Here is a 24,422-nt window from a genome sequence, read left to right as displayed (position 1 = left end):
ATAACACCAGAGCTGGATTAATGCAGGGGCTTATCTATCAGGTATGAAGGTAAGACCCAGATGCAGACCGCATCGAATGAACAAGTGTTTAATATTCCAACAGGGGCAGGCAATCAACAGGTCAAGGCAGACAATGGTCAGAAAACCAGAGGTCGGGCAACGGTACCGGGTGGCAGGCAGGCTCAGGGTAGAGCAGAGGTTGGTAATCCAGAGGTGGGCAAAGGTACAGGTCAGCAAGCAGGGTCAGGCAGAGTGGTAGGGGGGTCAGGCAGAGTGGTAGGGGGGTCAGGCAGAGTGGTCAACAGCAGGCGCTGTGACACAAACCACTGGTTGACTTGAACAAACAAGACGAACTGGCAACATACAAACAGATAATACAAGTATAAATACACAGGGGATAATTGGGAAGATGGGCCACACCTGGAGGGGGGTGGAGACAATCACAAAGACAGGTGAAACAGATCAGGGTGTGACATTACGGAGTTGAAGCCCCTGAGCTCAAGCCCGTGGGGGGCCCAAGCGCCACCATAAAGAAGTGTTAAACAATATATTTTAGATGTTTCAAAGTAGCTATCCTTTTGCTTTATAACAGCTTTGCACACACTTGGCATTCTCTCAACCAACTTTATGAAATGGAAAGCATTTCAATAAGGTGTGCCTTGTTAAACGTTAATTTGTGGAATTTATTGACTGGGCCAATTGTGCGCCGCCCTATGGGACTCCAGATCACGGTCTGTTGTGATTCAGCCCTCAACATAATTGTATAGACTAACGTAACATAATTAGGTAGGGGGGTTTAGGTGTTTTGTGTTTATTTTCTTTTATACTGATGTAGCCAGAGCTACTACTGTATGTAGTGTAGTAAACCATGATTACCACGCACAGTAGGTGGCGGCATGGACCCTAAACGTTTGTTCGCGGACCGCCATTCTACCATAGGAGAAAAAGACGAGGAAGAACCCGTTCGAACCCCCCGTATTGTTATTGACTTTCTTGCATGACACGGACCTATCTAACGTGAAATAGCTATCAAGCAACCGTAAGTAGCATACTTTGATGTATTTATATTAGGCCTAAGAATGATTAACGTTAGGCCTGTCTGTTTAACACACTAACGTTAGGCTAACGTTACGTGCTAGCGTATGCTGCTAGTAATATTCTGCTAGCTAGCTAGCCAGTTTGTCAGCTAGCGAGCTGTCACAAGCAATCTACAGTGTTACGTTAGTCTATACAATTATGTTGAGTGACTCAGGATTACAAAACCGTGTCAGTCATGCCCAACACTGAGCATTTTCCTTCAGGTGCTTCAATGGAACATGTCAGGGCTGTTTAGCGTTAGCTTCGACTTTTTGTCTGTGGATGGGGGGTTTCACTAGTTACCACAGCCACAAAGTCATAAATATGGCTGAAGTGTACACGGACTATTTCTAAAATGCTTCTTCCTCAAATCAGTTTAAACATAACCTTAACCACAATGCTAACCGTATACCTAACCATAAAGTAAGACCAAAGAGCACATTTTTTTTATTCGTGAATTTTTACTTCATAGCCAGTAACAACCATCTGAATGGGCTAGCTATCGTTTGCACTTTCCATTCTGTAACCTTACCTAGCTAGCCGTCTGAGCTATTGTTTAGGTAGCAAGCTATGTCTTACCTTTACTTTTCAACACTTTTAGGCAGCTAGCTAACGTAAAGGAAAGAGTGGACGAGGAGCGGGACACACCATACATTCTACAGAGATGGGCGCTGTTGTTTCCCGGTGGAAGGTAACTAACTATATGCACGTTAAACAAGTCCGTAACAGTAGCGTAAGCTAGTTTAGCTATAATAATCCAAAGTATTCTAGCAACCCTGGTTTATAAACGCAGATATCGACTCTGCCACTTGGGTATGCTTTTTTTGGCATTAGGTTGAGGGTTATAGCTACACTCCCTGCCTGTTTCATTACATTGGTGTCAGAAGCGGGAACCCCAAACCTTCTGGCCTGAAGCAGAGGTCCATCGACTGTGCCACAAAAGCATGCTTAAGTGGCACAGTCGTTATCCAAGTTTATAAACCAGGGTCCCTACACAACTCCTGTAATATTCATATGTGTAAACATACTGAATTGTAATTGGATGCATTTTACCACCATATCATACTGTGTTATGATTGGTTAAGACCATCCAAATGTTTAGGTCATGGGCAGTTTGATCCTGGTTGGCGATATGTGAACATGCCAGTTATAGCTAGCTAATAAAGAGCTACGTTAAGAAATATCCTGTAGTACTGCATTTTATTATTTTGTACAAAGTGTGCAAAACAAGACAACTCCCTCCCAAAGAGCATGTCCTTGCGTTAGACCTCATAGGACGCCGTCTTACAGGAACACGCTCACCAGTCAAGCACACACACACACACTAGTGGATGCGAGCTCCGATCCCACTTCTGACACCAATGTAATGAAACAAGCAGGAAGTGGGTCTCGAGCCATCAACCTTCTTGCCTGAAGCCCAGCACGCCATTGATTGTGCAACAAAAGCATGCTCAAGTGGTAGAGTCGATCTCTGCGCTTATAAAACAGGGTTGAATAAATCTGGAGAAACCGACTACTCCACTGTCTAACTAGCTAGCTACCAACCCAATGCTCCCTTAGCATTTCAAGGTTTAATTTTAAATTAACGTAATCAAGTAGCCTACATCACTGACTAGTCAACTGAACTGTACTGTCTGGCTAGTTTCAGAATGGAATTGAGCCAATGTTTTTGCCGCTTGAGGGCATGCATGATGTGTTGGAAGTTAATGTTCATAATATCTATTAATTACCTTTTTTATCATTCAGAGAGAAAAAGCGTTGCATTCAGCACACACATCTGGTCGTAGCCATTTGTTTTGAGTGATTCAGAAGTAAATTGTATCTAATCTTCAAACAGGCTAAACCAACGACGGTGGAACTTCTAGAAGGCATTGACAAGGTAAGTTTTAGGTTAAATGTGGCTATAAGCGCTGCTTTTCAACATTTATATAGGCTACTAGTATTCCAAAAATTGTTCACAGCACCAAGCTTCTCCCACAGTCCTGTCCATGAGCTTCATCTTGTATCTGTCTGTAATTATCAGTCAGGCAGTGATCTGTTTTGATCTTTTAGTGACAGGCGCAGATGTCCACAACTCTGACTTTGGCCAGCACATTGGCTGTCAGATACTAGAAAAGAGGTTATACTTTTTAGAGAAGAATTAGAATGCTACATTAAACCCTTTTTAATTGTAGCATAAGGCTGGGAAATACTCTGGCATTACCCAAGCATTCCATAATTCTTATAATCCAAGTATTACCTGTTATCTGTTATAAAATACTTGTCATGGCATTTTGTCTTTTCAGGATATTAAGGACCTTGAGGAATTTAGAGCGAAGAATCAGAGATTGGAGAAGTTGTGGGTGGGAAGACTGCTTCTGTATTCATCTGTGCTTTATCTTATTACTTGCATAAGTGTTTACTTCTGCTATCTCCCCGAACAATGGACAGGACGCATCGTGATGACTTTGCCCTTATTTCTATTTCCTATATTGTAAGTATAGCCTACTCTGTCCACTGCCACGCATAACCTTAAAGGGGCAATCTGGGATTCAAACAACAATGAAGTGGTGCTCTTTTTTTTTTTTTTGGTAAACAGCTGAGGCATGGGACTGGAGGAATGTACTCACTCTCAGATTCATGTTTTATAGCTATACTGTATTTGTTTGAAATCACATTATTTACAAACTCGGTGTATAACAAGCTTATATTTTGGTTTCTGAAAAGAAAGTTGTAATCTTCAAGAATCAATGGCTACTTTTATTTATGAGATCCTTTATTTAAAATTATTTAAAAAATGTATGCACCAATCCCTGATTACCCCTTTTAAGTATGTATACTATTATATTATGTGCCTGCAGCCTCCTTTGTAAAGATGTTTGTTGGCAGTTCAAAAGTACCCCTGGCACATAAGTTAGAGAAGATGCCGAGCATCTACATTTTTCATTCACATGAAATCTTCCACGCACAGACATAGATGTTTATATTTGTTTAAATCAATAGTTTTTCTTATTCCACAACTGTACTGGTTTTGTGCATCTAATGCCAAAGTTACTTTTCAATATGTAGGCCTATACTACTCTTTCAGGTCATCAAAATGTCCTGCCATATAACATTTCCACCACATAATCTTCAAAGTGAAGAATCTTCTGTTTTGTTCCATTGATCACCAAATGCTTTACCACAGAAAGAGATGCTCTCTCTGATCTGCTTTTCTGAGTAACTATTCAACAATGGAAGACTGTTTCTGCTGCATTCTAATATTCCTGATTGGTTTTCAGAGTGTGGTTTATGAGGAAGCTGCTGTTATTCCTTTTCTCAAAGCGAACGGAAAGAAACAGTAAGGCTTCTCTTATTTCTATTCAATTTTTGTTGGCCCATCATCCACCCCCTTCTTTGGAGGATAAAAGTAACTTTGTTCTATATTTTTGTTTTTTCACACGTAGGATTATCTTCTTTACATTAAGTTTATCTTATCTTGTTTTGAATTGCAAGTCTGTCTAATTGTTAAAAAATAATGATAATACTAAAAATATTTATCAATATAAATGTCTCTTAAAATGCAGATGTTTGAAAATGCATTTGTTTCATGACATACTCAACACATTCCTCGTCACTTTTGTTTCAGATGACAAACTAGAAGATTTAAAAGTTGAAAAAAGAAAAATTGTAAGTGTAGATTTTTATATCTAATTTATTCCAATAATTTTAGATAATTCAGGGCAGAACTTGTTTCCTGGACACAAATTAATCCTAGTCCTGGCCTAAAAAACATGCTCAATGGAGAAACCAGCCCTTAGTGTTTTGAAGTAAGCACGTTATTGATCCAGAGCTGATATCTTAATGACACAATGCCTCTTTCCCTGATTGCCCTTTTAATAGCCCTAAATGTTTAATCGTGTCAGGAGCTCCTTGCACAACTCGCATGCGCTCTAACCTTTAAAACACATTGATGTAATTTGTGCTGATCTATACATATTACACCCTCCTATCCCTTTCCCTTAGTAGAGGGAGGCTCTTTGCTACAGCAGGCAGGCATTGAGTACTGGTGCCTCAAGCTTACAATGAAGTCTCCTGCCTTCTTAGGAAGCCTTTATTGAGCTCTTAGAGCACTTAGCATGTTATCGTGTGTGTGTACGCGCACATGTGTCTATGCCAATTGTGTTGCTTCACAGTCCCCGCTGTTCCATAAGGTGTTTTTTAATCTGTTTTTTAAAACCTAATTTCACTGCTTGCGTCAGTTACTTGATGTGGAATAGAGTTCCATGTAGTCATGGCTCTATGTAGTACTGTGTGCCTCCCATAGTCTGTTCTGGACTTGGGACTGTGAAGAGACCTCTTGTGGCATGTCTTTTGGGGTATGCGTGGGTGTCTGAGCTGTCTGCCTGTAGTTTAGACAGACAGCTCGGTGCATTAAATATGACAATACCTCTCATAAATAAAAGTAGTGATGAAGTCAATCTCTCTTCCACTTTCAGCCAGGAGAGATTGACATACATATTATTAATATTAGCTCTCTGTGCACCTCCAAGGACCAGCTGTGCTGCCCTGTTGTGAGCCAATTGCAAAGTCTCTCTTTGTGGCACCTGACCACACGAGTGAACAGTAGTCCAGATGCGATTAACTAGAGCCTGTAGGACCTGCCTTGTTGTTAGTTCTGTTAACAAGGCTAGTGCTTTTTTTATGGACAGACTTCTTCCCATCCTAGCTACTGTTGTATCAATATGTTTTGACCATGACAGTTACAATCCACAGTTACTGGATTGCAGCTTCGTCATCTCAACTTGCTCAATTTGCACATTACTTATTACAATATTTAGTTATGGTTTAGTGAATGATTTGTCCCAAATGTAATGCTTTTAGTTTTTGAAATAGTTAGGATTAATTTATTCCTTGCCACCCATGTTAAGTATTGCAGCCATTTCAGTCGCTGTAGTAGCTGACATGTATAGTGTTGCGTCATCCGCATACATAGACACAATGGCTTTACTCAAAACCAGTGGCATGTCGTTAGTAAAGATTGAAAAAAGGGGTCTAGAGAGCTGCCTTGTGGAATTCCTGAATCTACCTGGATTATGTTGGAGAGGCATCCATTAAAGAACACCCTCTGTTCTGTTACCTGTCTAACTCTTTATGCACAATATTGAAGGGATGTAAAGCCATAACACATGTTTTTCCAGCAGTAGACTAGGATCAATAATGTCAAAAGTTGCACTGAAGTCTAATAAAATAGCCCCCACAATCTTTTTATAATTTCTCTCAGCCAATCATCAGTAATTTGTGAAAGTGCTGTGCTTGTTGAATGTCCTTGGGTTACAGCTGTGGTGGAAATTTCTGCACTCAGTGAGCGAATTGCACGTTCCCTCAAACTGCACATTTTAGAGTAGCCTTTTATTGTCCCCAGCACAAGGTGCACTTGTGTAATGATCATGCTGTTTAATCAGCTTCTTGATATGCCACACCTGTCAAGTGGATGGATTATCTTGGCAAAGGATAAATGCTCCCCAACAGGGATGTAAACTAATTTGTGCACAACATTGGAGAGGGAAGCTTTTTTTGTGTATGGAACATTTCTGGGATCTTCTAGTTCAGCTCATGAAACATGGGACCAACACTTTACATGTTGCATGTATATATTTTTCCAGTATATATGTATTTTAACTTGAAAGCTACCAAAATGTTTGTTGTTTACTGGTAATATACCCTCCCTTTGTATTCTTATGCTGTGCAGATAGTTCCTTAACTGATTTTATTTTTAAAACTTTATTTCTACAGTTGGAAGAGGTGATGGAGACTGAAACATACAAAAATGCCAAGTTAATTCTTGAGAGGTTTGATCCTGAAGCAAATAAGAAAGTTGTAAGTACAGTATCTGTTTTTTAAACGAACCAATGACTTAATCTGCTATTTAAATTATGAATTGATCTGAGATTCTTATTTTATTTTGAAAGGAAATGGAATTCACGCCAATCAGGCCAGGTCAGATGACTCCTAGACCGGGCCAAGGTGAAGGCATCCTCTCTACATTAGTTGTTTTTGTATTCAAGCATAAAGCCAAAGATTGTAAAACTATAAATGCCTTACTTACCTTTTGATTGCTACCACATAATTTCTGTGGTTGACTAGGTTACATAGAATTGATCTGTTCATGTGCTCACGGTGTGAGCCTGAGCTGTCAGTCCTGTATAATTGATTACATTCAGGAGAGCAGTCACACACTTCTTTCTCTACGTTTAGTCAATGAACAAATAGGTTGACCATAATTGAGTGAGCGCTTGTGGGAATTGTTTATTCAATGCCCCCTGAGGACTTCCGTTCAATCAATGGGGGCGGCAGGTAGTCTTTGTTATGCTGCAAGGTTGGGCAAACTACGAGCCCAACCCTGTTTTTTTTTCAGGGTGGGGGGGGGCATTATTATTAAGGGTTAAAAATATGTCCAGGCCTCTCTTGAATGTCTAGAACTTAATAGAAAGTATGTAGAAATGATAATGGACCGACGTAAAATAAAAGGTTAAATAACTGCACTTTTTTTCTGGCACAGAAATAGATTTTGACAAACAAATCGGGTCAAAAAAAAATTGAAATCCCGATTTGGCCCTCGAGCCAAAAAGTCTGCCCACCCCTGCACTAGTGTATACACCCTTATGTTATACTGGGAAATTGTATTTCCATAGCTAGAGCTGACAGTGAGAATCAACCACCTCTGCATAATACAAATCTTTGTGAGAAGGTAGAGATGTTTAGTTAGACATTGATATGCAAATGCAGGCTGAAAAGTACCAGTAGCCCCACTTTGGCCCCAAGTGAGAGCAGGTCCGCAGGAGCCATAGCCCAGTGAGACACGGGTGCCGGCCTTCGTAGATGGAAACAGAAAAGCATGAACTTTTTGGGTAAAACAGTGGGGTAAATTTTGCATGGAAACGTGCCATTAGAGATGTGGGCCAGCAATTGGAATGTTGCCGTTTTGAACCCCTAATCAGACAGGAAAAATCTGGCATGATGTGAGTCGGCAACCAAGGGTTGCTGGTGTCAAATCCTAGATGCCATCTCCTGCTGTTGTGTCCTTGAGCATGGCAAGAAAATGTCCCTGTACATTACCGTAGATATGCAAATTAAACAGAATGCCTTAACTCAGAACCATTTGTGTAGTGTCCCCATTTTGAGAGAGAATACTTTTTCTACATGTCCCTCTTCTTCAGAACTCCGTCAACGCAACATAGCCTTGAGGCCCCCTGTCATGGGTGCTGGAACCACCCCTACGGGTCCCCTTCCTCGCTCAGCCCCAGGTGGGCCCCCAGGAGGACCCCCGGATAAAGGCCTGTCTGCCGCAGTCGCCCAGCAAACCATGATGAGGAGACCCCCTATGACACCCTGCACCCCTATCCCAGGCATGGGTGAGTAAAGATCTAATAGGATAGTTATTTGGCCTGTTTTGAATGAGAAATAATTATTTCACAGTTACCAGAATTGTACAAAAGTTCTATAGCGCTTTCTGGTCCCCCTATATCTGTGTTTACCAAACTCTTGTGTCCCACGACCCTATTTTGATATCAGCAACTTCTAGGTGACCATACCATGTGAAAAAGGCAATGTAATCAAAGCAAGTTCAGTTTGACAGTATTTCAATCTGATGGAAACATCAGGGAAGATCATCAGGAAATAATTGTGTATGATCTTGTGTAGAAAATAACAATCATTGCTAGAAAATATTTTTCTATTGTCTAATGAGAGCGGACCAAGTCATTTGGTGTCACTCTAAAGCGGAAAGGTGGAATAAACGAGTCAGGAGTAGGTTTTCTTGATTGAACACTATGAGAGATTTCTGACAATACAAACACTCCAACACAATCAATGAGAATCTCCCAAGGAACAACTTACACCTTCTTTAGATCACACAGGAACACAAGACATTTCATCTTTAATGAAACTATAACAACAATCACAGATTTGTCACCGTCTTAATTGATCTTCTTGGATAGCTCCCCTCTCTTGGTAGTCATTCTACAGGGAGAATTTATCTTCCCTCTGTCTGCTGGTTCCATCCTCTCTCTTATAGGGGAAAGAGAATGTCATTAGTACCGTCAGCTGTGCTTAATTGCCTTTGGTTACCTTGTGTGGGCTACTATCTGTGAGCCCAGCCTGCCCTCTGGTGGCCCTTCCACACTACTTTCCATCTAAAAAGGGATTCAACTGATCTACACAACCTACTCAACATTTTCCAAGTGAAACTTCCTCAATGAGCTTGACACCTTGATGAGCTCATTTCCTGACGATGGCTCACCACTCCTTGTACTCGGTCACTTCAACCTCCCGATGTCTGAATTTGTTTCTTTCCCCTCTTTCCATCTTTTAACCTCACCCTTTCTCAGTCCCCTCCCACTCACAAGGCAGGCAATACGCTTGACCACATCTTTACTAGAGGCTGTTTGTTTCCTTTACTGTCTTGTCTCTCCTCCAACCCTATCCACTCAGCCCCTCCCAGATGGTCATGTGCCGTTGCAGTCTTCACTACTCTCTCCTATTCTCCTATTCTATCTTATCTCAGTTCTAGGCCCTCTCCTTTTCTCTCTGTACATGAAGTCACTCCGTCATATCCTCCCATGGAATCTCCTGTTATTGCTATGCGGGTGACACTAAACTACTCCCCCCCCCCCCCCCCCTTCTGACACCAAGGTGGTGACCCATCTCTGCGTGTCTGGCAGATTTCTCAGCTTAAATGCTGGCCCACCACCTCAAGCTCAACCTCAATAAGACAAAGCTGCCCTTCCTCCTGGTGAAGGCTTGCCCGCTCCAAGACCTCTCCATCATGGTTGACAACTCCACTGTTTCCCCCTCCCAGAGTGTAAAGAATCTTGACGTGACCCTGGACAACACCTGTCGTTCAAATCAGTGACTCGCTCCAGCAAGTTTATGCTCTACAACATCTGTAGAGTATGACTCTACCTCACACAGGAAGCACAGCAGGTCCTAATCCAGGCGCTTGTTATCTCTCGTCTGAACGACTGCAACTCGCTGTTGGCCGAGCTCCCCGCTTGCGCCATCAAACCCCTGCAACTTATCCAGAACACTGCAGCCCTCCTGGTGTTCAACCGATCTTCCATGTCACCCCACTCCTCCCCATACTCCACTGGCTTCCAATCGAAGCACGCATCCACTACAAAACCATGGTACTTGCCTACGGAGCAGCAAGAGGGGGCTATTCTTAAATCTTACTCCCCAATCCAGATACTCCGTCCTGCTGCCTCTGGTCTCTTGGTCCTCCTATCCCTCAGCCAAGTCCACTCTTCTCTGTCCTTGTACCCCAATGGTGGAACCAGCTTCCCCCTGATACTAGGGCACCAGAGATCCTGCCCATCTTCCGAAAACAACAGGATGGCTATCTCTTTGAAGAGCATCTTAAATAATCCCACAGCAGCACCCCAAAAAAGGCCTTTCGTGAACAAACACTCGCACTTGCCTTTTTCCATCCCTTACTAGGTCTGACTTTGCTGATGAGGAAAATGTACTTGATATGTGGTATATGGTCATCCCAACCACGGCTATGGCGGTCATTATATTTTGTCAGCCAGTGATTGTCTAGCAAATATCTGCCGGTCTCACAATAATTGACTTAATTAACATAAACACATTTAGCATCTTCTGGCTTCAACGCATAGCCTACAAGCATCTGATGCAGACCTTTTGGAACATCTACATTTTAAGAAGTGTAATATACCATCACAAATCCATTTATTTATTTTAGACAGGTCTAAAGAAACATTATATGAAGAAAATGTAATCTATTTCATAAGGACAACTGTTCTTCTGTTAGGCCCTGATCTGGCTGTGGGCTACAGTAGTTAATTTAGCAGACAAGATTTGCTTAGAATTCTGTGGCATTATTTTATAGTGTGAAGAAGACAATTGAACATACATGCATTAGGAAAGTTTTCAAACCGCTTCACTTTGTCCACATTTTGTTACGTTACAGCCTTATTCTAACATGGATTTTTTTTTTTAAATCATCAATCTACACACAATACCACATAATGACAAAGCAAAAACAGGATATTAGACATTTTAGCAAATTTATTACAAATAAACTAATCACATTTACGTAAGTATTCAGACCTTTTACTCAGTACTTTGTTGAAGCACCTTTGGCAACGATTCCAGCCTCAAGTCTTCTTGAGTATGACGCTATAAGCTTGGAACACCTGTATTTGGGAAGTTTCTCCCATTCTTCTCTGCAGATCCACTCAAGCTCTGTCAGGTTGGATGTGGAGCGTCTCTGCGCAGCTATCTTCACGTCTCTCCAGAGATTTTCGGTCGGGTTCAAGTCCGGGCTCTGGCTTATTTACATAAGAATTCAGACCCTTTGCTATGAGACTTGAAATTGAGCTCATGTGCATCCTGTTTCCATTGACCATCCTTGAGATGTTTCTTCAACTTGATTGGAGTCCACCTGTAGTATATTTAATTGATTGGACATGATTTGGAAAGGCACACACCTTTCTATATAAGGTCCCACGGTTAACAATGGATGTCAGAGCAAAAACCAAGCCATGGGGTCGAAGGTATTGTCCGTAGAGCTCCGAGACAGGATTGTGTCGAGGCACAGATCTGGGGAAGGGTACCAAAACATTTCAGCTGCATTGAAGCTCCCCAAGAACACAAAGCATTCCATCATTCTTAAATGGAAGAAGTTTGGAACCACCAATAATCTTCCTAGAGCTGGCTGCCCGGCCAAACCAAGATATTTGGGGCAAAGGGCCTTGGTCGGGGATTTGGAAAAAGTCAAGGGGTCTGAATACTTTCCGAATGCACTGTAGCTGAATAAAATTGAAAGTATATTTTCTCCAAGCGATTTGAGGGAGTGCGCACATGCGGCTATAGAAACAGGTACTCCTATATGCTTAATTTATAATTATTTATGTAACTTTAGTTGTGATACAAACACTTTTTTTATTTTGATACATACTACGGTTGCATGATGTGACTACTGATGATTTGAAAACAATTGCATGGAAGGCATGAGCTCAGGCTGCAAACACTTCATCACTCTTAACCACTTGATAATGGCCGTTATGCCCCTTGGCTGAATATACTAGTTATAATTCCCTTCCCCCGGCTGCGTGCTCTGAAGCACCTCTCACATAGACCCAATCACGTGACGGAAAGCTTTCTCACAGGCTACAAGTGAAGGTAGATACACAGGGGACGCAACTGTGCGCGTCCTTATCCAATTCCAACGTGGTAGGCAATACTGCTGTTGTAAAGAGAAGCAATGTGCTTAATATGTGGAAAATTGAGGAATAAATATAGTAGGCCTAGCCTACAGGAAGCTGATGGGAACCTCTTTTTAATAGAGGCCATCACTCTGTTTTCTCAATTGCATAGCCTATAGAAATGTTTTGCAACATGAGCTCATAGGTTCTACATTTGCATTGATGTCAGAGTGATTTAGAGGGACAATAGAGTGCTGAGTACCAGGCAGTTAGCAAGTTTGGTAGGCTACTAATGATTATCAGCAGCATCGGAGCTTAAATAAGCCTAATTACCGTGGCTAAACAGTCACATGGAATTTGACTGCCGTCATGACTCATGACCGCCAGGGTGGTGGTAATACGGTCACCGTAACAGCCCTAGTCCCACTTAGCTATCTTAAGATGAATGCACAAACTGTAAGTCGCTCTGGATAAGAGCGTCGGCTAAATGACTGCAAATTTAGGAGATTAATTTAAATGAAACCATAATTTCACCTTTATTTAACCAGGTAGGCTAGTTGAAAACAAGTTCTCATTTGCGACCTGGCCAAGATAAAGCGTAGCAATTCGACACATACAACAACAGAGTTACACATGGAATAAACAAAACATACAGTCAATAATACAGTAGAACAAAAGAAAACAAAAAGTCTATACAGTGAGTGCAAATGAGGTAAGTTAAGGAAATAAATAGGCCATGGTGGCGAAGTAATTACAATATAGCAATTAAACACTGGAATGGTAGATTGGCAGAAGATGAATGTGCAGGTAGAGATACTGGGGTGCAAAGGAGCAAAATAAATAAATACCGGTAGGTAGATGGGCTGTTTACAGATGGGCTATGTACAGGTGCAGTGATCTGTAAGCTGCACTGACAGCTGGTGCTTAAAGCTAGGGAGGGCGGCCTCCCGGGTGGCGCAGTGGTTAAGGGCGCCAGCTGTGCCATCAGAGTCCCTGGGTTCGCGCCCAGGCTCTGTCGTAACCGGCCGCGACCGGGAGGTCCGTGGGGCAATGCACAATTGGCCTAGCGTCGCCCGGGTTAGGGAGGGCTTGGTCGGTAGGGGTGTCCTTGTCTCATCGCGCACCAGCGACTCCTGTGGCGGGCTGGGCGCAGTGTACGCTAACCAAGGTGGCCAGGTGCACAGTGTTTCCTCCGGCGCATTGGTGCGGTTGGCTTCCGGGTTGGATGTGCGCTGTGTTAAGAAGCAGTGCGGCTTGGTTGGGTTGTGTATCCAGTGAGATATATCTGCTGGAGCGCGTGCTAGATACAGTGCCTTGCGAAAGTATTCGGCCCCCTTGAACTTTGCGACCTTTTGCCACATTTCAGGCTTCAAACATAAAGACTGTAACTGTATTTTTTTGTGAAGAATCAACAACAAGTGGAACGAAGTGGAACGACATTTATTGGATATTTCAAACTTTTTTTAACAATTCAAAAACTGAAAAATTGGGCGTGCAAAATTATTCAGCCCCCTTAAGTTAATACTTTGTAGCGCCACCTTTTGCTGCGATTACAGCTGTAAGTCGCTTGGGGTATGTCTCTATCAGTTTTGCACATCGAGAGACTGACATTTTTTTCCATTCCTCCTTGCAAAACAGCTCGAGCTCAGTGAGGTTGGATGGAGAGCATTTGTGAACAGCAGTTTTCAGTTCTTTCCACAGATTCTCGATTGGATTCAGGTCTGGACTTTGACTTGGCCATTCTAACACCTGGATATGTTTATTTTTGAACCATTCCATTGTAGATTTTGCTTTATGTTTTGGATTGTCTTGTTGGAAGACAAATCTCCGTCCCAGTCTCAGGTCTTTTGCAGACTCCATCAGGTTTTCTTCCAGAATGGTCCTGTATTTGGCTCCATCCATCTTCCCATCAATTTTAACCATCTTCCCTGTCCCTGCTGAAGAAAAGCAGGCCCAAACCATGATGGTGCCACCACCATGTTTGACAGTGGGGATGGTGTGTTCAGCTGTGTTGCTTTTACGCCAAACATAACGTTTTGCATTGTTGCCAAAAAGTTCAATTTTGGTTTCATCTGACCAGAGCACCTTCTTCCACATGTTTGGTGTGTCTCCCAGGTGGCTTGTGGCAAACTTTAAACAACACTTTTTATGGAGATCTTTAAGAAATGGCTTTCTTCTTGCCACTCTTCCATAAAGGCCAGATTTGTGCAATATACGACTGATTGTTGTCTTATGGACAGAGTCTCCCACCTCAGCTGTAGATCTCTGCAGTTCATCCAGAGTGATCATGGGCCTCTTGGCTGCATCTCTGATAAGTCTTCTCCTTGTATGAGCTGAAAGTTTAGAGGGACGGCCAGGTCTTGGTAGATTTGCAGTGGTCTGATACTCCTTCCATTTCAATATTATCGCTTGCACAGTGCTCCTTGGGATGTTTAAAGCTTGGGAAATCTTTTTGTATCCAAATCCGGCTTTAAACTTCTTCACAACAGTATCTCGGACCTGCCTGGTGTGTTCCTTGTTCTTCATGATGCTCTCTGCGCTTTTAACGGACCTCTGAGACTATCACAGTGCAGGTGCATTTATACGGAGACTTGATTACACACAGGTGGATTGTATTTATCATCATTAGTCATTTAGGTCAACATTGGATCATTCAGAGATCCTCACTGAACTTCTGGAGAGAGTTTGCTGCACTGAAAATAAAGGGGCTGAATAATTTTGCACGCCAATTTTTCAATTTTTGAATTGTTAAAAAAAGTTTGAAATATCCAATAAATGTCGTTCCACTTCATGATTGTGACCCACTTGTTGTTGATTCTTCACAAAAAAAATACAGTTTTATATCTTTATGTTTGAAGCCTGAAATGTGGCAAAAGGTCGCAAAGTTCAAGGGGGCCGAATACTTTCGCAAGGCACTGTATATCATAAAGAAGTCTTGATTGTGAAGGTCTTTAAACCCCTTGCTGTGGCATATCTAAATATGTTCAGAATGTAATATGTTCATACAAAATTAAAAATGTTGGGGGATGAGATCCATTTGTTTGCAAAAGTAGTGGTTCTCATGATTTAAGAACAACTTAACCACTAGGTAGCTTAACGGTTAAGAGTGTTGGGCCACTAACTGAAAAGGTTGGTGGTTTGAATCCCGAGCCGATTGAGCAAGGTACTTAATTGCTCCTGTAAGTCGCTCTGAATAAGAGCGTCTGCTAAATTACATTTTAAAAAATAATAAAAAATCCCCTGCAAGTTCACTCCAATTTGATAGTGAGTGTCAAACAATTATTCAACCTCAGTCTGCTTTTAAAGCATGTCTGGGATACATTTTCAGACCGGCATAGATCAGGGGAGGTTAAAATAATAATTGCGACAACGCTGTTACTGCAAGACTGTTTGCCATGTTGTCTTGCAGAATTACACAAATGAACTTTTTGGCCTATATTAACATCTTCAGGTTTGGGTCAAATCCAGTACAACACATCACTGAGCGAAACCCTTTGTATTTTTCTGTATTGTGGGAAATAATAATAATAATTATTATTTGCAATGAAGGCCTACACCGGCCAAACCAGAACGATGCTGGGCCAATTGTGCGCCACCCTATGGGACTCCCAATCACGACCGGTTGTGATACAGCCTGGATGTTATGGGTATGCTTGTTACTGGCAGGGACTTGGTTTGTCAGGATCAAATGAAATATTAAAGTAGCAAAGCCCGGGTAAAAAGTTGGAGGAAAACATGCCTGTCCTCGGAATACCTTACCCTGGGATAGAGTTTTCTTTCAGTGGAACAATTGCAAAAATTTTAATGCCACAGACACACCAGAATGGCTTTCCAAGAGGTGTTGAGGGTTCATGAGTGGTCCAGTCTTAAATCTGCTTGATAATCAGAGACAAGGTTTGAATATTGCTGTACATCAATGGCTGTAGTATTAAAATGTGTAGAAACTAAACTAAGCACTAATTGTCACTGTGTTCCTATGATGTGCTATAACGTTAGGTATGCACCCCCCAGGCCCACCCCTGGCTAGACCCGTCTTACCTCGAGACCGAGGTGCTGTGGACAGAGTCATCGAATACCTTGTGGGAGATGGCCCTCAGAACAGGTCTGTACTTCCATCCAAAGCATTTCCAATGACCTCATTACTGATGTGCTTCGTAGAGTACTATGCCTACAGTGAGCAGAGGATCGTATTCTCTGTTTGGCGTCACTATTTTGTGCTCATCAGTTGTGACAGTCACTGTAACATACAGCTTTAAATGGTAGACCTTAACTGGAGTTCTTCTTTTAACAGTTTTGCATCTAGGCAACTTAAAGGTTGATCTCTTCTCACTGTTATGTATGCTCTTTTATCCCCAGATATGCCCTTATATGCCAGCAGTGCTTCTCCCATAATGGTATGGCATTAAAAGAGGAATTTGAATATATTGGTAAGATTTTGAGAAATACTGCTTCCTGTCACTACCCTTCAAACAATGCATTAACTTTGCCCTTCGGTGCTTGGCTGCCAGCTTTGTATTTTGTATTTATTATGGATCTCCATTAGCTGCAGACAAGGCAGCAGGTACTCTTCCTGGGGTCCGGCAAAATTGAGGCAGTTATACAATTTAAAAAAAACATTACAATACATTCATAACATATTTCACAACACACTTTGTGCCCTCAGGCCCCTACTCCACTACCACATATCTACAACACAAAATCCATGTGTACGTGTGTGTATAGTGCGTATGTTATCGTGTGTGTGTGTGTATGCCTGTCTTTGTTGCTTCACAGTCCCCGCTGTTCCATAAGGTGTAGCTTTATCATTTTAAAAAATCTGATTCTACTGCTTGCATCAGTTACCTGATGTGGAATACCGTTCCATGTAGTCATGGCTCTATGTAGTACTGTGCGCCTCCCATAGTCTGTTCTGGACTTGGACTGTGAAGAGACCTCTGGTGGCATGTCTTGTGGGGTATGCATGGGTGTCTGAGCTGTTTGCTAGTTTAAATAGACAGCTCGGTGCTTTCAACATATCAATACCTCTCACAAAAACAAGTCCATATCTCCTCCATTTTAAGCCAGGAGAGTTTGAAATGCATATTTATTCATTTTAGCTCTCTGTACATACGTGCTGCCCTGTTCTGAGCCAATTGCAAAGTCCCTCTTTATGGCACCTGACCACACGAGTGAACAGTAGTCAGGGTGCGTTTAACGAGAGCCTGTAGGACCTTCCTTGTTGTTAGTGCTGTTAACAAGGCTGGTGCTTTTTTTATGGACAGACTTCTTCCCATCCTAGCTACTGTTGTATCAATATGTTTTGACCATGGCAGTTTACAATCCACAGTTACTGGATTGCAGCTTCGTCATCTCAACTTGCTCAATTTGCACATTACTTATTACAATATTTAGTTATGGTTTAGTGAATGATTTGTCCCAAATGTAATGCTTTTAGTTTTTGAAATATTTAGGATTAATTTATTCCTTGCCACCCATGTTAAGTATTGCAGCCATTTCAGTCGCTGTAGTAGCTGACATGTATAGTGTTGAGTCATCCGCATGACAATGACTTTACTCAAAACCAGTGGCATGTCGTTAGTAACGATTGAATAAAGGGGTCTAGACAGCTGCCCTGTTGAATTCCTGATTCTACCTGGAATATGTTGGAGAGGCATCCATTAAAGAACACCCTCTGTGTTCTGTTAGACAAGTAACTCTTTATCCAAAATATTGCAGGGATGTAAAGCCATAACACATATGTTTTTCCAGCAGTAGACTATGATCAATAATGTCAAAAGTTGCACTGAAGTCTAATAAAATAGCCCCCACAAGCTTTTCATAATTTCTCTCAGCCAATCATCAGTAACTTGTGAAAGTGCTGTGCTTCTTGAATGTCCTTGTGTTACGTTTTTTTCTAATATGCTTGTGCAACCAACCTTTTGTAACCAAAGTAGCTCAAGCTATGACATCGAAATAAGGTTAATCCATTGAGCAGATGCAGTTATGCATTTTCAACATGTCTTAAAAAAAAGTTGTGGGGCAATTGTTGAAGCACATGGCACCTTGCCTTTGAAATAATGTTACTTACATTATGACCGTTTAGCTTTCAGGTGTGCTTACTGTTACGTCCTGAACCATGCAAGGAAGACCCGACCTCAAGCTCCAAGACTCCCAGAATTTAGCTTTGAGCGGAGAATGCGCTCGGAATCACCCACCCCAGAAAAATCTGCAGCATCAGAGGCCACTGATGAGAGCGCACCCCCCTCTGGAGGTATAGTAACTAGAGTTACCTTTGGAAATGAACTAAGCATATATGTAGCACTTGGCCAAATCCAAGGGTCAAAAGATCAGAGGAGTTAAGTGGACCCAAATGTATCAGTGTTGACATTTAAGGTAAAAAAAAAGTTTATTTTATTCGGGGCTCTAAATGAACAGGTTGTAAATTAACAGCACTGGTGCTCCCAACTTTTAAAATGTTGTTTACATTTTAGAGGAACCAGAAAATATCTTTTTTTTTATCGATTTTTATCGATTGAGATATATCCAATATGAATTCTAGCTACTTCTGAAGCACATGTTGTGCCCCAGAAAGTCATGTAACCCTGTTGATATAAATACCTGTCATTGTAATTAGTCATTTGTGTAATATTAGGTTTTGACATTATGTAATAGCACTATTTTGCTATTTTTACATCTCTGTAAAACATGTGTAATTTATCAGATGCTCATCCAGAGCCTAAATTAGTAAAAATGTGCTTAATAAACATACATTGCATGGACTCACTCTGTATGCAATAATCGTGTTTAACATGATTTTTGAAAGACTACCTCATCTCTGTACCCCACACATACAATTATATAAGGTCCCTCTGTCAAGCAGTAAATGTCAAACACAGATTCAACCGCAAAGACCATGTCTCGCAAAGAAGGACACCTATTGGTAGATGGGTAAAAAAAAAAAAAGCAAGCATTGAATATCCCTTTGAGCATGGTGAAGTTGTTAATTGCATAGTGTTTGTTGCTATAACAAACTCAATGATCAATTTAGCATTGTCGTCGTTTTGTGCATGTTTGTTTTAATCCTAATATTTACCATTGCTTTATACTTTGTCTTTGAATAGCTGATCAAAGTGAAGACAGTGGTCCCAGTCATGTGGCTACCAGGGCGCCCACTGTATCTTTAGCAACTGCTTCATGGAGTTCAGTGCACAGTTTCGCCATTGTCCACCATCACCACAAAGGTCCCATCTTACCACAGCCTGGTGCTTTGCAGCCCCTTACAAATAATGATTTTAGTCCCACCAATCACTTACCCTGATTAAAGGCTATTTAAATGGACTTCTTGTGGCATCTGGCCCCATAATCATATCACAATCTTAATATGATCAAGCAACTAACAATCAGATTTGGGGTCAATTTATTTTTGATTCAGGAATTGAACTGAAATTTCCGTTTTACCCATCTGTCTGATATCACAGCTACACAAGCTATTGCATGGCATCACACAATGATGTTGATGCATTATTTCACGTTGGACCATCAAATATCCATTGTACTGATCCCACTCTTTTGACCCTGAAAGTTGTTGATAATTAACTTAATTCTGGAGTAATGTAAAGCTTCAGTGTTCACAGATCAAGTCATTGTATATAATATTAGCAGGCTGGGCATGCTGCAAATTATTATTGTAGTGTAATTACACAAAGTTAGTGATTTAATGGTTTGACTGTTAAAATTATTTAACCCTGTCACTCTCTCACCCCCCCCCCCCCCCTCCCCTTCTTTCTCTGATATTTTTGTGAATGTTTGATAATAGGCTGCTCTGACAGTTTGACAGTAATACTTTACAGTAAATATATTATAGTGGCTTATGAATGTGTGATTTGTACAAAGTGGCTCAGAGGCAGAGAGAGCGAGTCCTGTTATCAGAAACAAACAAGTGGTAGATATGTATGGTTAATGTAAGCTTTATAAATGTCTGTCTTCTGGTTGTAGATGAGAAGGAGCTGGAGGCCCCTTCTGATGAAGTGGAGCCTGAAGTTGAAAAGGCCCAGTCTACAGAGGAGACCCCAGACGCCAACGTAGAGAACCCAGAGGCCGCAGAGACGGTACACACAGAAGAGGAGCCTGAGAGACCAGGAGAAAAGCAAGAAGTCCCCCAATTGGAAACAGAGTAGAAAACATTGAATTCCTACCCTCCCCTCTGTATATCAGCTGACATGGTGCAGTGTTTGTTTAAAAATCATGTGGTACCCAGCTCCTGGATTTACATAAGATGCTTGTAATGCACAATATTCTTTGGAAGTGAAGTAATAATCTAGAATTTACCACTTTTTTTCTCACTTAAACCATAACTTGGCAGGTGTGAAAGAGCATTTCTTACATTGACTTTGATTACATACTTGCCAAATCCACTTTTTCTTTTGAAAAGATACATTTGCCAAATGCACTGGTCCGGTCTGTCTTTCATGATTTGCTCTGATTGTGTTATTCATTAGGCTACACAATAAATAGTTAAGACATGTTTTACATTTATTTACAGCAGTTCTGGAAATATTGAAACTTATTCAATCGTAAGCCTAGTCGGGCAAAACTTTTGTTTACAGAGTGAAAGTAGAATGAATATTATTTATATTATTTATTCTGGCCAAGAAGCAGTTCCACATATCTTATTTCAAGCCTGTGTTATGTTCAGCCATGAAGTAAATAACAAATATATTTTGTGTTGGAGCTGAATTTGTATGTCAGGTTTTTGGCCCACCAAATCTTTGCAAATGCCTGTTTTTATTAGTATGTAGATGGCACGCCAAATAATGTTTGTTTTTTTAATAAAATAAAAGACATGTTCTCAATCAATTCATGGTAGACTATTGTAACAAGACAAAGGGTGCTTCTACTTCATATTACTCCAGGTTAGACTGCAGTGCTTTGCAGGCAGCGCCATTGTGGGCAATTCCATACAAAATTGGCCCAAAGATATTTATTATGTTTTGGTTCTTACTGACATGAAATTCGTGGGAAGGATGTTTGGCATACCTTTGACTTATGCAAAATGTTTATTGAGAACTAATAAGTTGGGGAATTTGTGACATTTAGGCCTTACCCAGGCCTTAAGACACTACAAAGATGAGTAAAATTGTGCTTAAGTCATAAGTTGCATGGACTCTGCAATAGACTGTATCTGCTGTAAAGACTGTTCTCATTGTGTAGAAACCAGGGTCTAGCCCCCAAAACAAAGTTCCTCTCATCATTATCCATACCGGAGCCATCTCCATCCTGGTACCTCCCAGCACACAAACACCAACTCATGCTATGGAGTGCAGTCTTGTTAGGTTTATCACCGAAGGAATCGTAAATCTTCTGTCAGCATTAAGCCTCCAGAGGCCCAATCTAAGTTCACACAGACAATATAATTCTATTGCATAAAACAACCATTTGATGCAATAACAGCATTTATAACATCTTGTAATTTTGCTCTCAGAAACATGATTTTTGAATGACTATCTCAACTCTGTAGACCACACATACAATTTAATTGCAAGGTCCCTCAGTCGAGCAGTGAATTTCAACCACAAAGACCAGGAAGGTTTTACAATTCCTCGCAAAGAAAGGTACCCATTGGTAGATGAGTAAAAATTAAAAAGCTGACTTTGAATATCCCTGTGAGCATGGTGAAGCTATTAATTACACTTTGGATGGTGTGTAAATACACCCAGTCACTAAAAAAATACAGGCGTCCGTCCATCCTAACTCAGTTGCTGGAGAGGCGAATGGTGACTTTAAAACATTTAGAGTTTAATGGCTGTGTTAGGAGAAAAGTGAGGATAGATCAACAACATTGCAGTTACTTCAAAACACGAACCTGATGGATTGAAAAGAAGGAAGGCTGTACAGAATAAAATATTCCAAAACATGCATCCTGTTTGCAAAAAGGCACTAAAGTAAAACTGACAGAAATGTGGCAAATACATTTACTTTATGGCCTGAATACAAAGCATTATGTTTGGGCAACTCCAACGCATCACTGAGTACCACTCTTCATATTTTCTATTATGGTGGTGGCTGAATCATGTTATGGGCATACTTGTCATCTGCAAGGACTAGGGAGTTTTTTTTAGGATAAAAATAAATGGAATAGAGCAAAGCACAGGCAAAATCCTAGAGGAAAACCTGGTTCAGTCTGCTTTCCAACAGAAACTGACTAGGGTACCTCACATCTCAAAATAGGGCTACTTAATGTTAGATCTCTTACTTCAAAGGCAATAATAGTCAATGAACTGATCATAATCTTGATGTGATTGGCCTGACTGAAACATGGCTTAAGCCTGATGAATTTACTGTGTTAAATGAGGCCTCACCTCCTGGCTACACTAGTGACCATATCCCCCATGCATCCCGCAAATGCGGAGGTGTTGCTAACATTTACGATAGCAAATTTCAATTTTGAGCTTCTAGTCATGAAATCTATGCAGCCTACTCAATCACTTTTTATAGCTACTGTTTACAGGCCTCCTGGGCCATATACAGCGTTCCTCATTGAGTTCCCTGAATTCCTATCGGACCTTGTAGTCATAGCAGATAATATTCACATTTTTGGTGACTTTAATATTCACACGGAATAGTCCACAGATCCACTCCAAAAGGCTTTCGGAGCCATCATTGACTCAGTGGGTTTTGTCCAACATGTCTCTGGACCTACTCACTGTCACAGTCATATTCTGGACCTAGTTTTGTCCCATGGAATAAATGTTGTGGATCTTAATGTTTTTCCTCATAATCCTGGACTAACGGACCACTATCGGCTCAGACCCCAACCAAGGAACATCACAAGTCGTGCTATAAATTCACAGACAACATAAAGATTCCTTGATGTCCTTCCAGACTCCCTCTGTCTACCCAAGACAAAAATCAGTTAACCACCTAACTGAGGAACTCAATTTAACCCTGCGCAATACCCTAGATGCAGTTTCACCCCTAAAAACTAAAAACATTTCTAATAAGAAACTAGCTCCCTGGTATACAGAAAATACCCGAGCTCTGAAGCAAGCTTCCAGAAAATTGGAACGGAAATGGCGCCACACCAAACTGGAAGTCTTCTGACTAGCTTGGAAAGACAGTACCGTGCAGTATCGAAGAGCCCTTACTGCTGCTCGATCATCCTATTTTCCCAACTTAAATTGAGGAAAATAAGAACAATCCTAATTTATTTTTGATACTGTCGCAAAGCTAACTAAAAAGCAGCATTCCCCAAGAGAGGATGGCTTTCACTTCAGCAGTAATAAAATCATGAACTTCTTTGAGGAAAAGATCATGATTATTAGAAAGCAAATTACGGACCCCTCTTTAAATCTGCGTATTCCTTCAAAGCTCAGTTGTCCTGAGTCTGCACAACTTTGCCAGGACCTAGGATCAAGAGAGACACTCAAATGTTTTAGTACTATATCTCTTGACACAATGATGAAAATAATCATGGCCTCTAAACCTTCAAGCTGCATACTGGACCCCATTCCAACTAAACGACAGAAAGAGCTGCTTTCTGTGCTTGGCCCTCCTATGTTGAACATAATAAATGGCTCTCTATCCACCGGATGTGTACCAAACTCACTAAAAGTGGCAGTAATAAAGCCTCGCTTGAAAAAGCCAAACCTTGACCCAGAAAATATAAAAAACTATCGGCCTATATTGAATCTTCCATTCGTCTCAAACATTTTAGAAAAGGCTGTTGCGCAACAACTCACTGTCTTCCTGAAGACAAACAATGTATACGAAATGCTTCAATCTGGTTTTAGACCCCATCATAGCACTGAGACTGCACTTGTAAAGGTGGTACATTACCTATTAATGGTGTCAGACCGAGGCTCTGCATCTGTCCTCGTGCTCCTAGACCTTAGTGTTGCTTCTGATACCATCGATCACCACATTCTTTTGGAGAGATTGGAAACCCAAATTGGTCTACACGGACAAGTTCTGGCCTGGTTTAGATCTTATCTGTCGGAAAGATATCCGTTTGTCTCTGTGAATGGTTTGTCCTCTGACAAATCAACTGTAAATGTCGGTGTTCCGCAAGGTTCCATTTTAGGACCACTATTGTTTTCACTATATATTTTACCTCTTGGGGATGTCATTCGAAAACATAATCTTAACCTTCACTGCTATGCGGATGACACACAGATGTACATT

At 41.2% G+C, this 24,422-nt stretch overlaps 1 protein-coding gene across 16 annotated transcripts; it reads left to right on the top strand.

The window, feature by feature from the left end:
• Positions 1–570: 570 nt before the first annotated feature.
• Positions 571–21,098, top strand: lnpk (lunapark, ER junction formation factor). 16 transcript variants are annotated; one of them, XM_090240552.1, is made up of 15 exons: positions 724–1,039; positions 1,679–1,768; positions 2,915–2,956; positions 3,363–3,419; positions 3,508–3,550; positions 4,338–4,396; positions 4,685–4,725; positions 6,832–6,915; positions 7,008–7,062; positions 8,256–8,450; positions 16,275–16,365; positions 16,620–16,690; positions 18,346–18,513; positions 19,364–19,483; positions 20,238–21,098. In XM_090240552.1, exons 5-15 carry the CDS (start codon positions 3,519–3,521, stop codon positions 20,417–20,419), a joined length of 1,098 nt encoding a protein of 365 aa, XP_090096678.1. In that variant the 5' UTR covers positions 724–1,039; positions 1,679–1,768; positions 2,915–2,956; positions 3,363–3,419; positions 3,508–3,518; the 3' UTR covers positions 20,420–21,098. The 16 variants fall into 16 exon arrangements, with proteins under 16 accessions (XP_036839010.2, XP_036839008.2, XP_036839009.2 ...); XM_090240551.1 differs by having other exon boundaries at positions 16,260–16,365; XM_036983119.2 differs by having other exon boundaries at positions 7,008–7,068; positions 16,260–16,365.
• Positions 21,099–24,422: the final 3,324 nt, after the last annotated feature.

Source organism: Oncorhynchus mykiss, chromosome 7 (assembly GCF_057628025.1).
Source record: "Oncorhynchus mykiss isolate SJ-2025 chromosome 7, ASM5762802v1, whole genome shotgun sequence".
NCBI lineage: Eukaryota > Metazoa > Chordata > Actinopteri > Salmoniformes > Salmonidae > Oncorhynchus > Oncorhynchus mykiss.
This window is presented reverse-complemented; position numbering and strand designations above follow the sequence as displayed.

What these genes read in the sequence shown, in the direction of transcription:
- lnpk (XM_036983110.2), top strand. Translation starts at nt 1,742, where the DNA reads ATGGGCGCTGTTGTTTCCCGGTGGAAG. An exon ending in AAAGCGAACGGAAAGAAACA is followed by an intron (nt 4,397 to 4,684) that starts GTAAGGCTTCTC and finishes CTTTTGTTTCAG; the next exon opens with ATGACAAACTAGAAGATTTA. An exon ending in AAGTTGAAAAAAGAAAAATT is followed by an intron (nt 4,726 to 6,831) that starts GTAAGTGTAGAT and finishes TTATTTCTACAG; the next exon opens with TTGGAAGAGGTGATGGAGAC.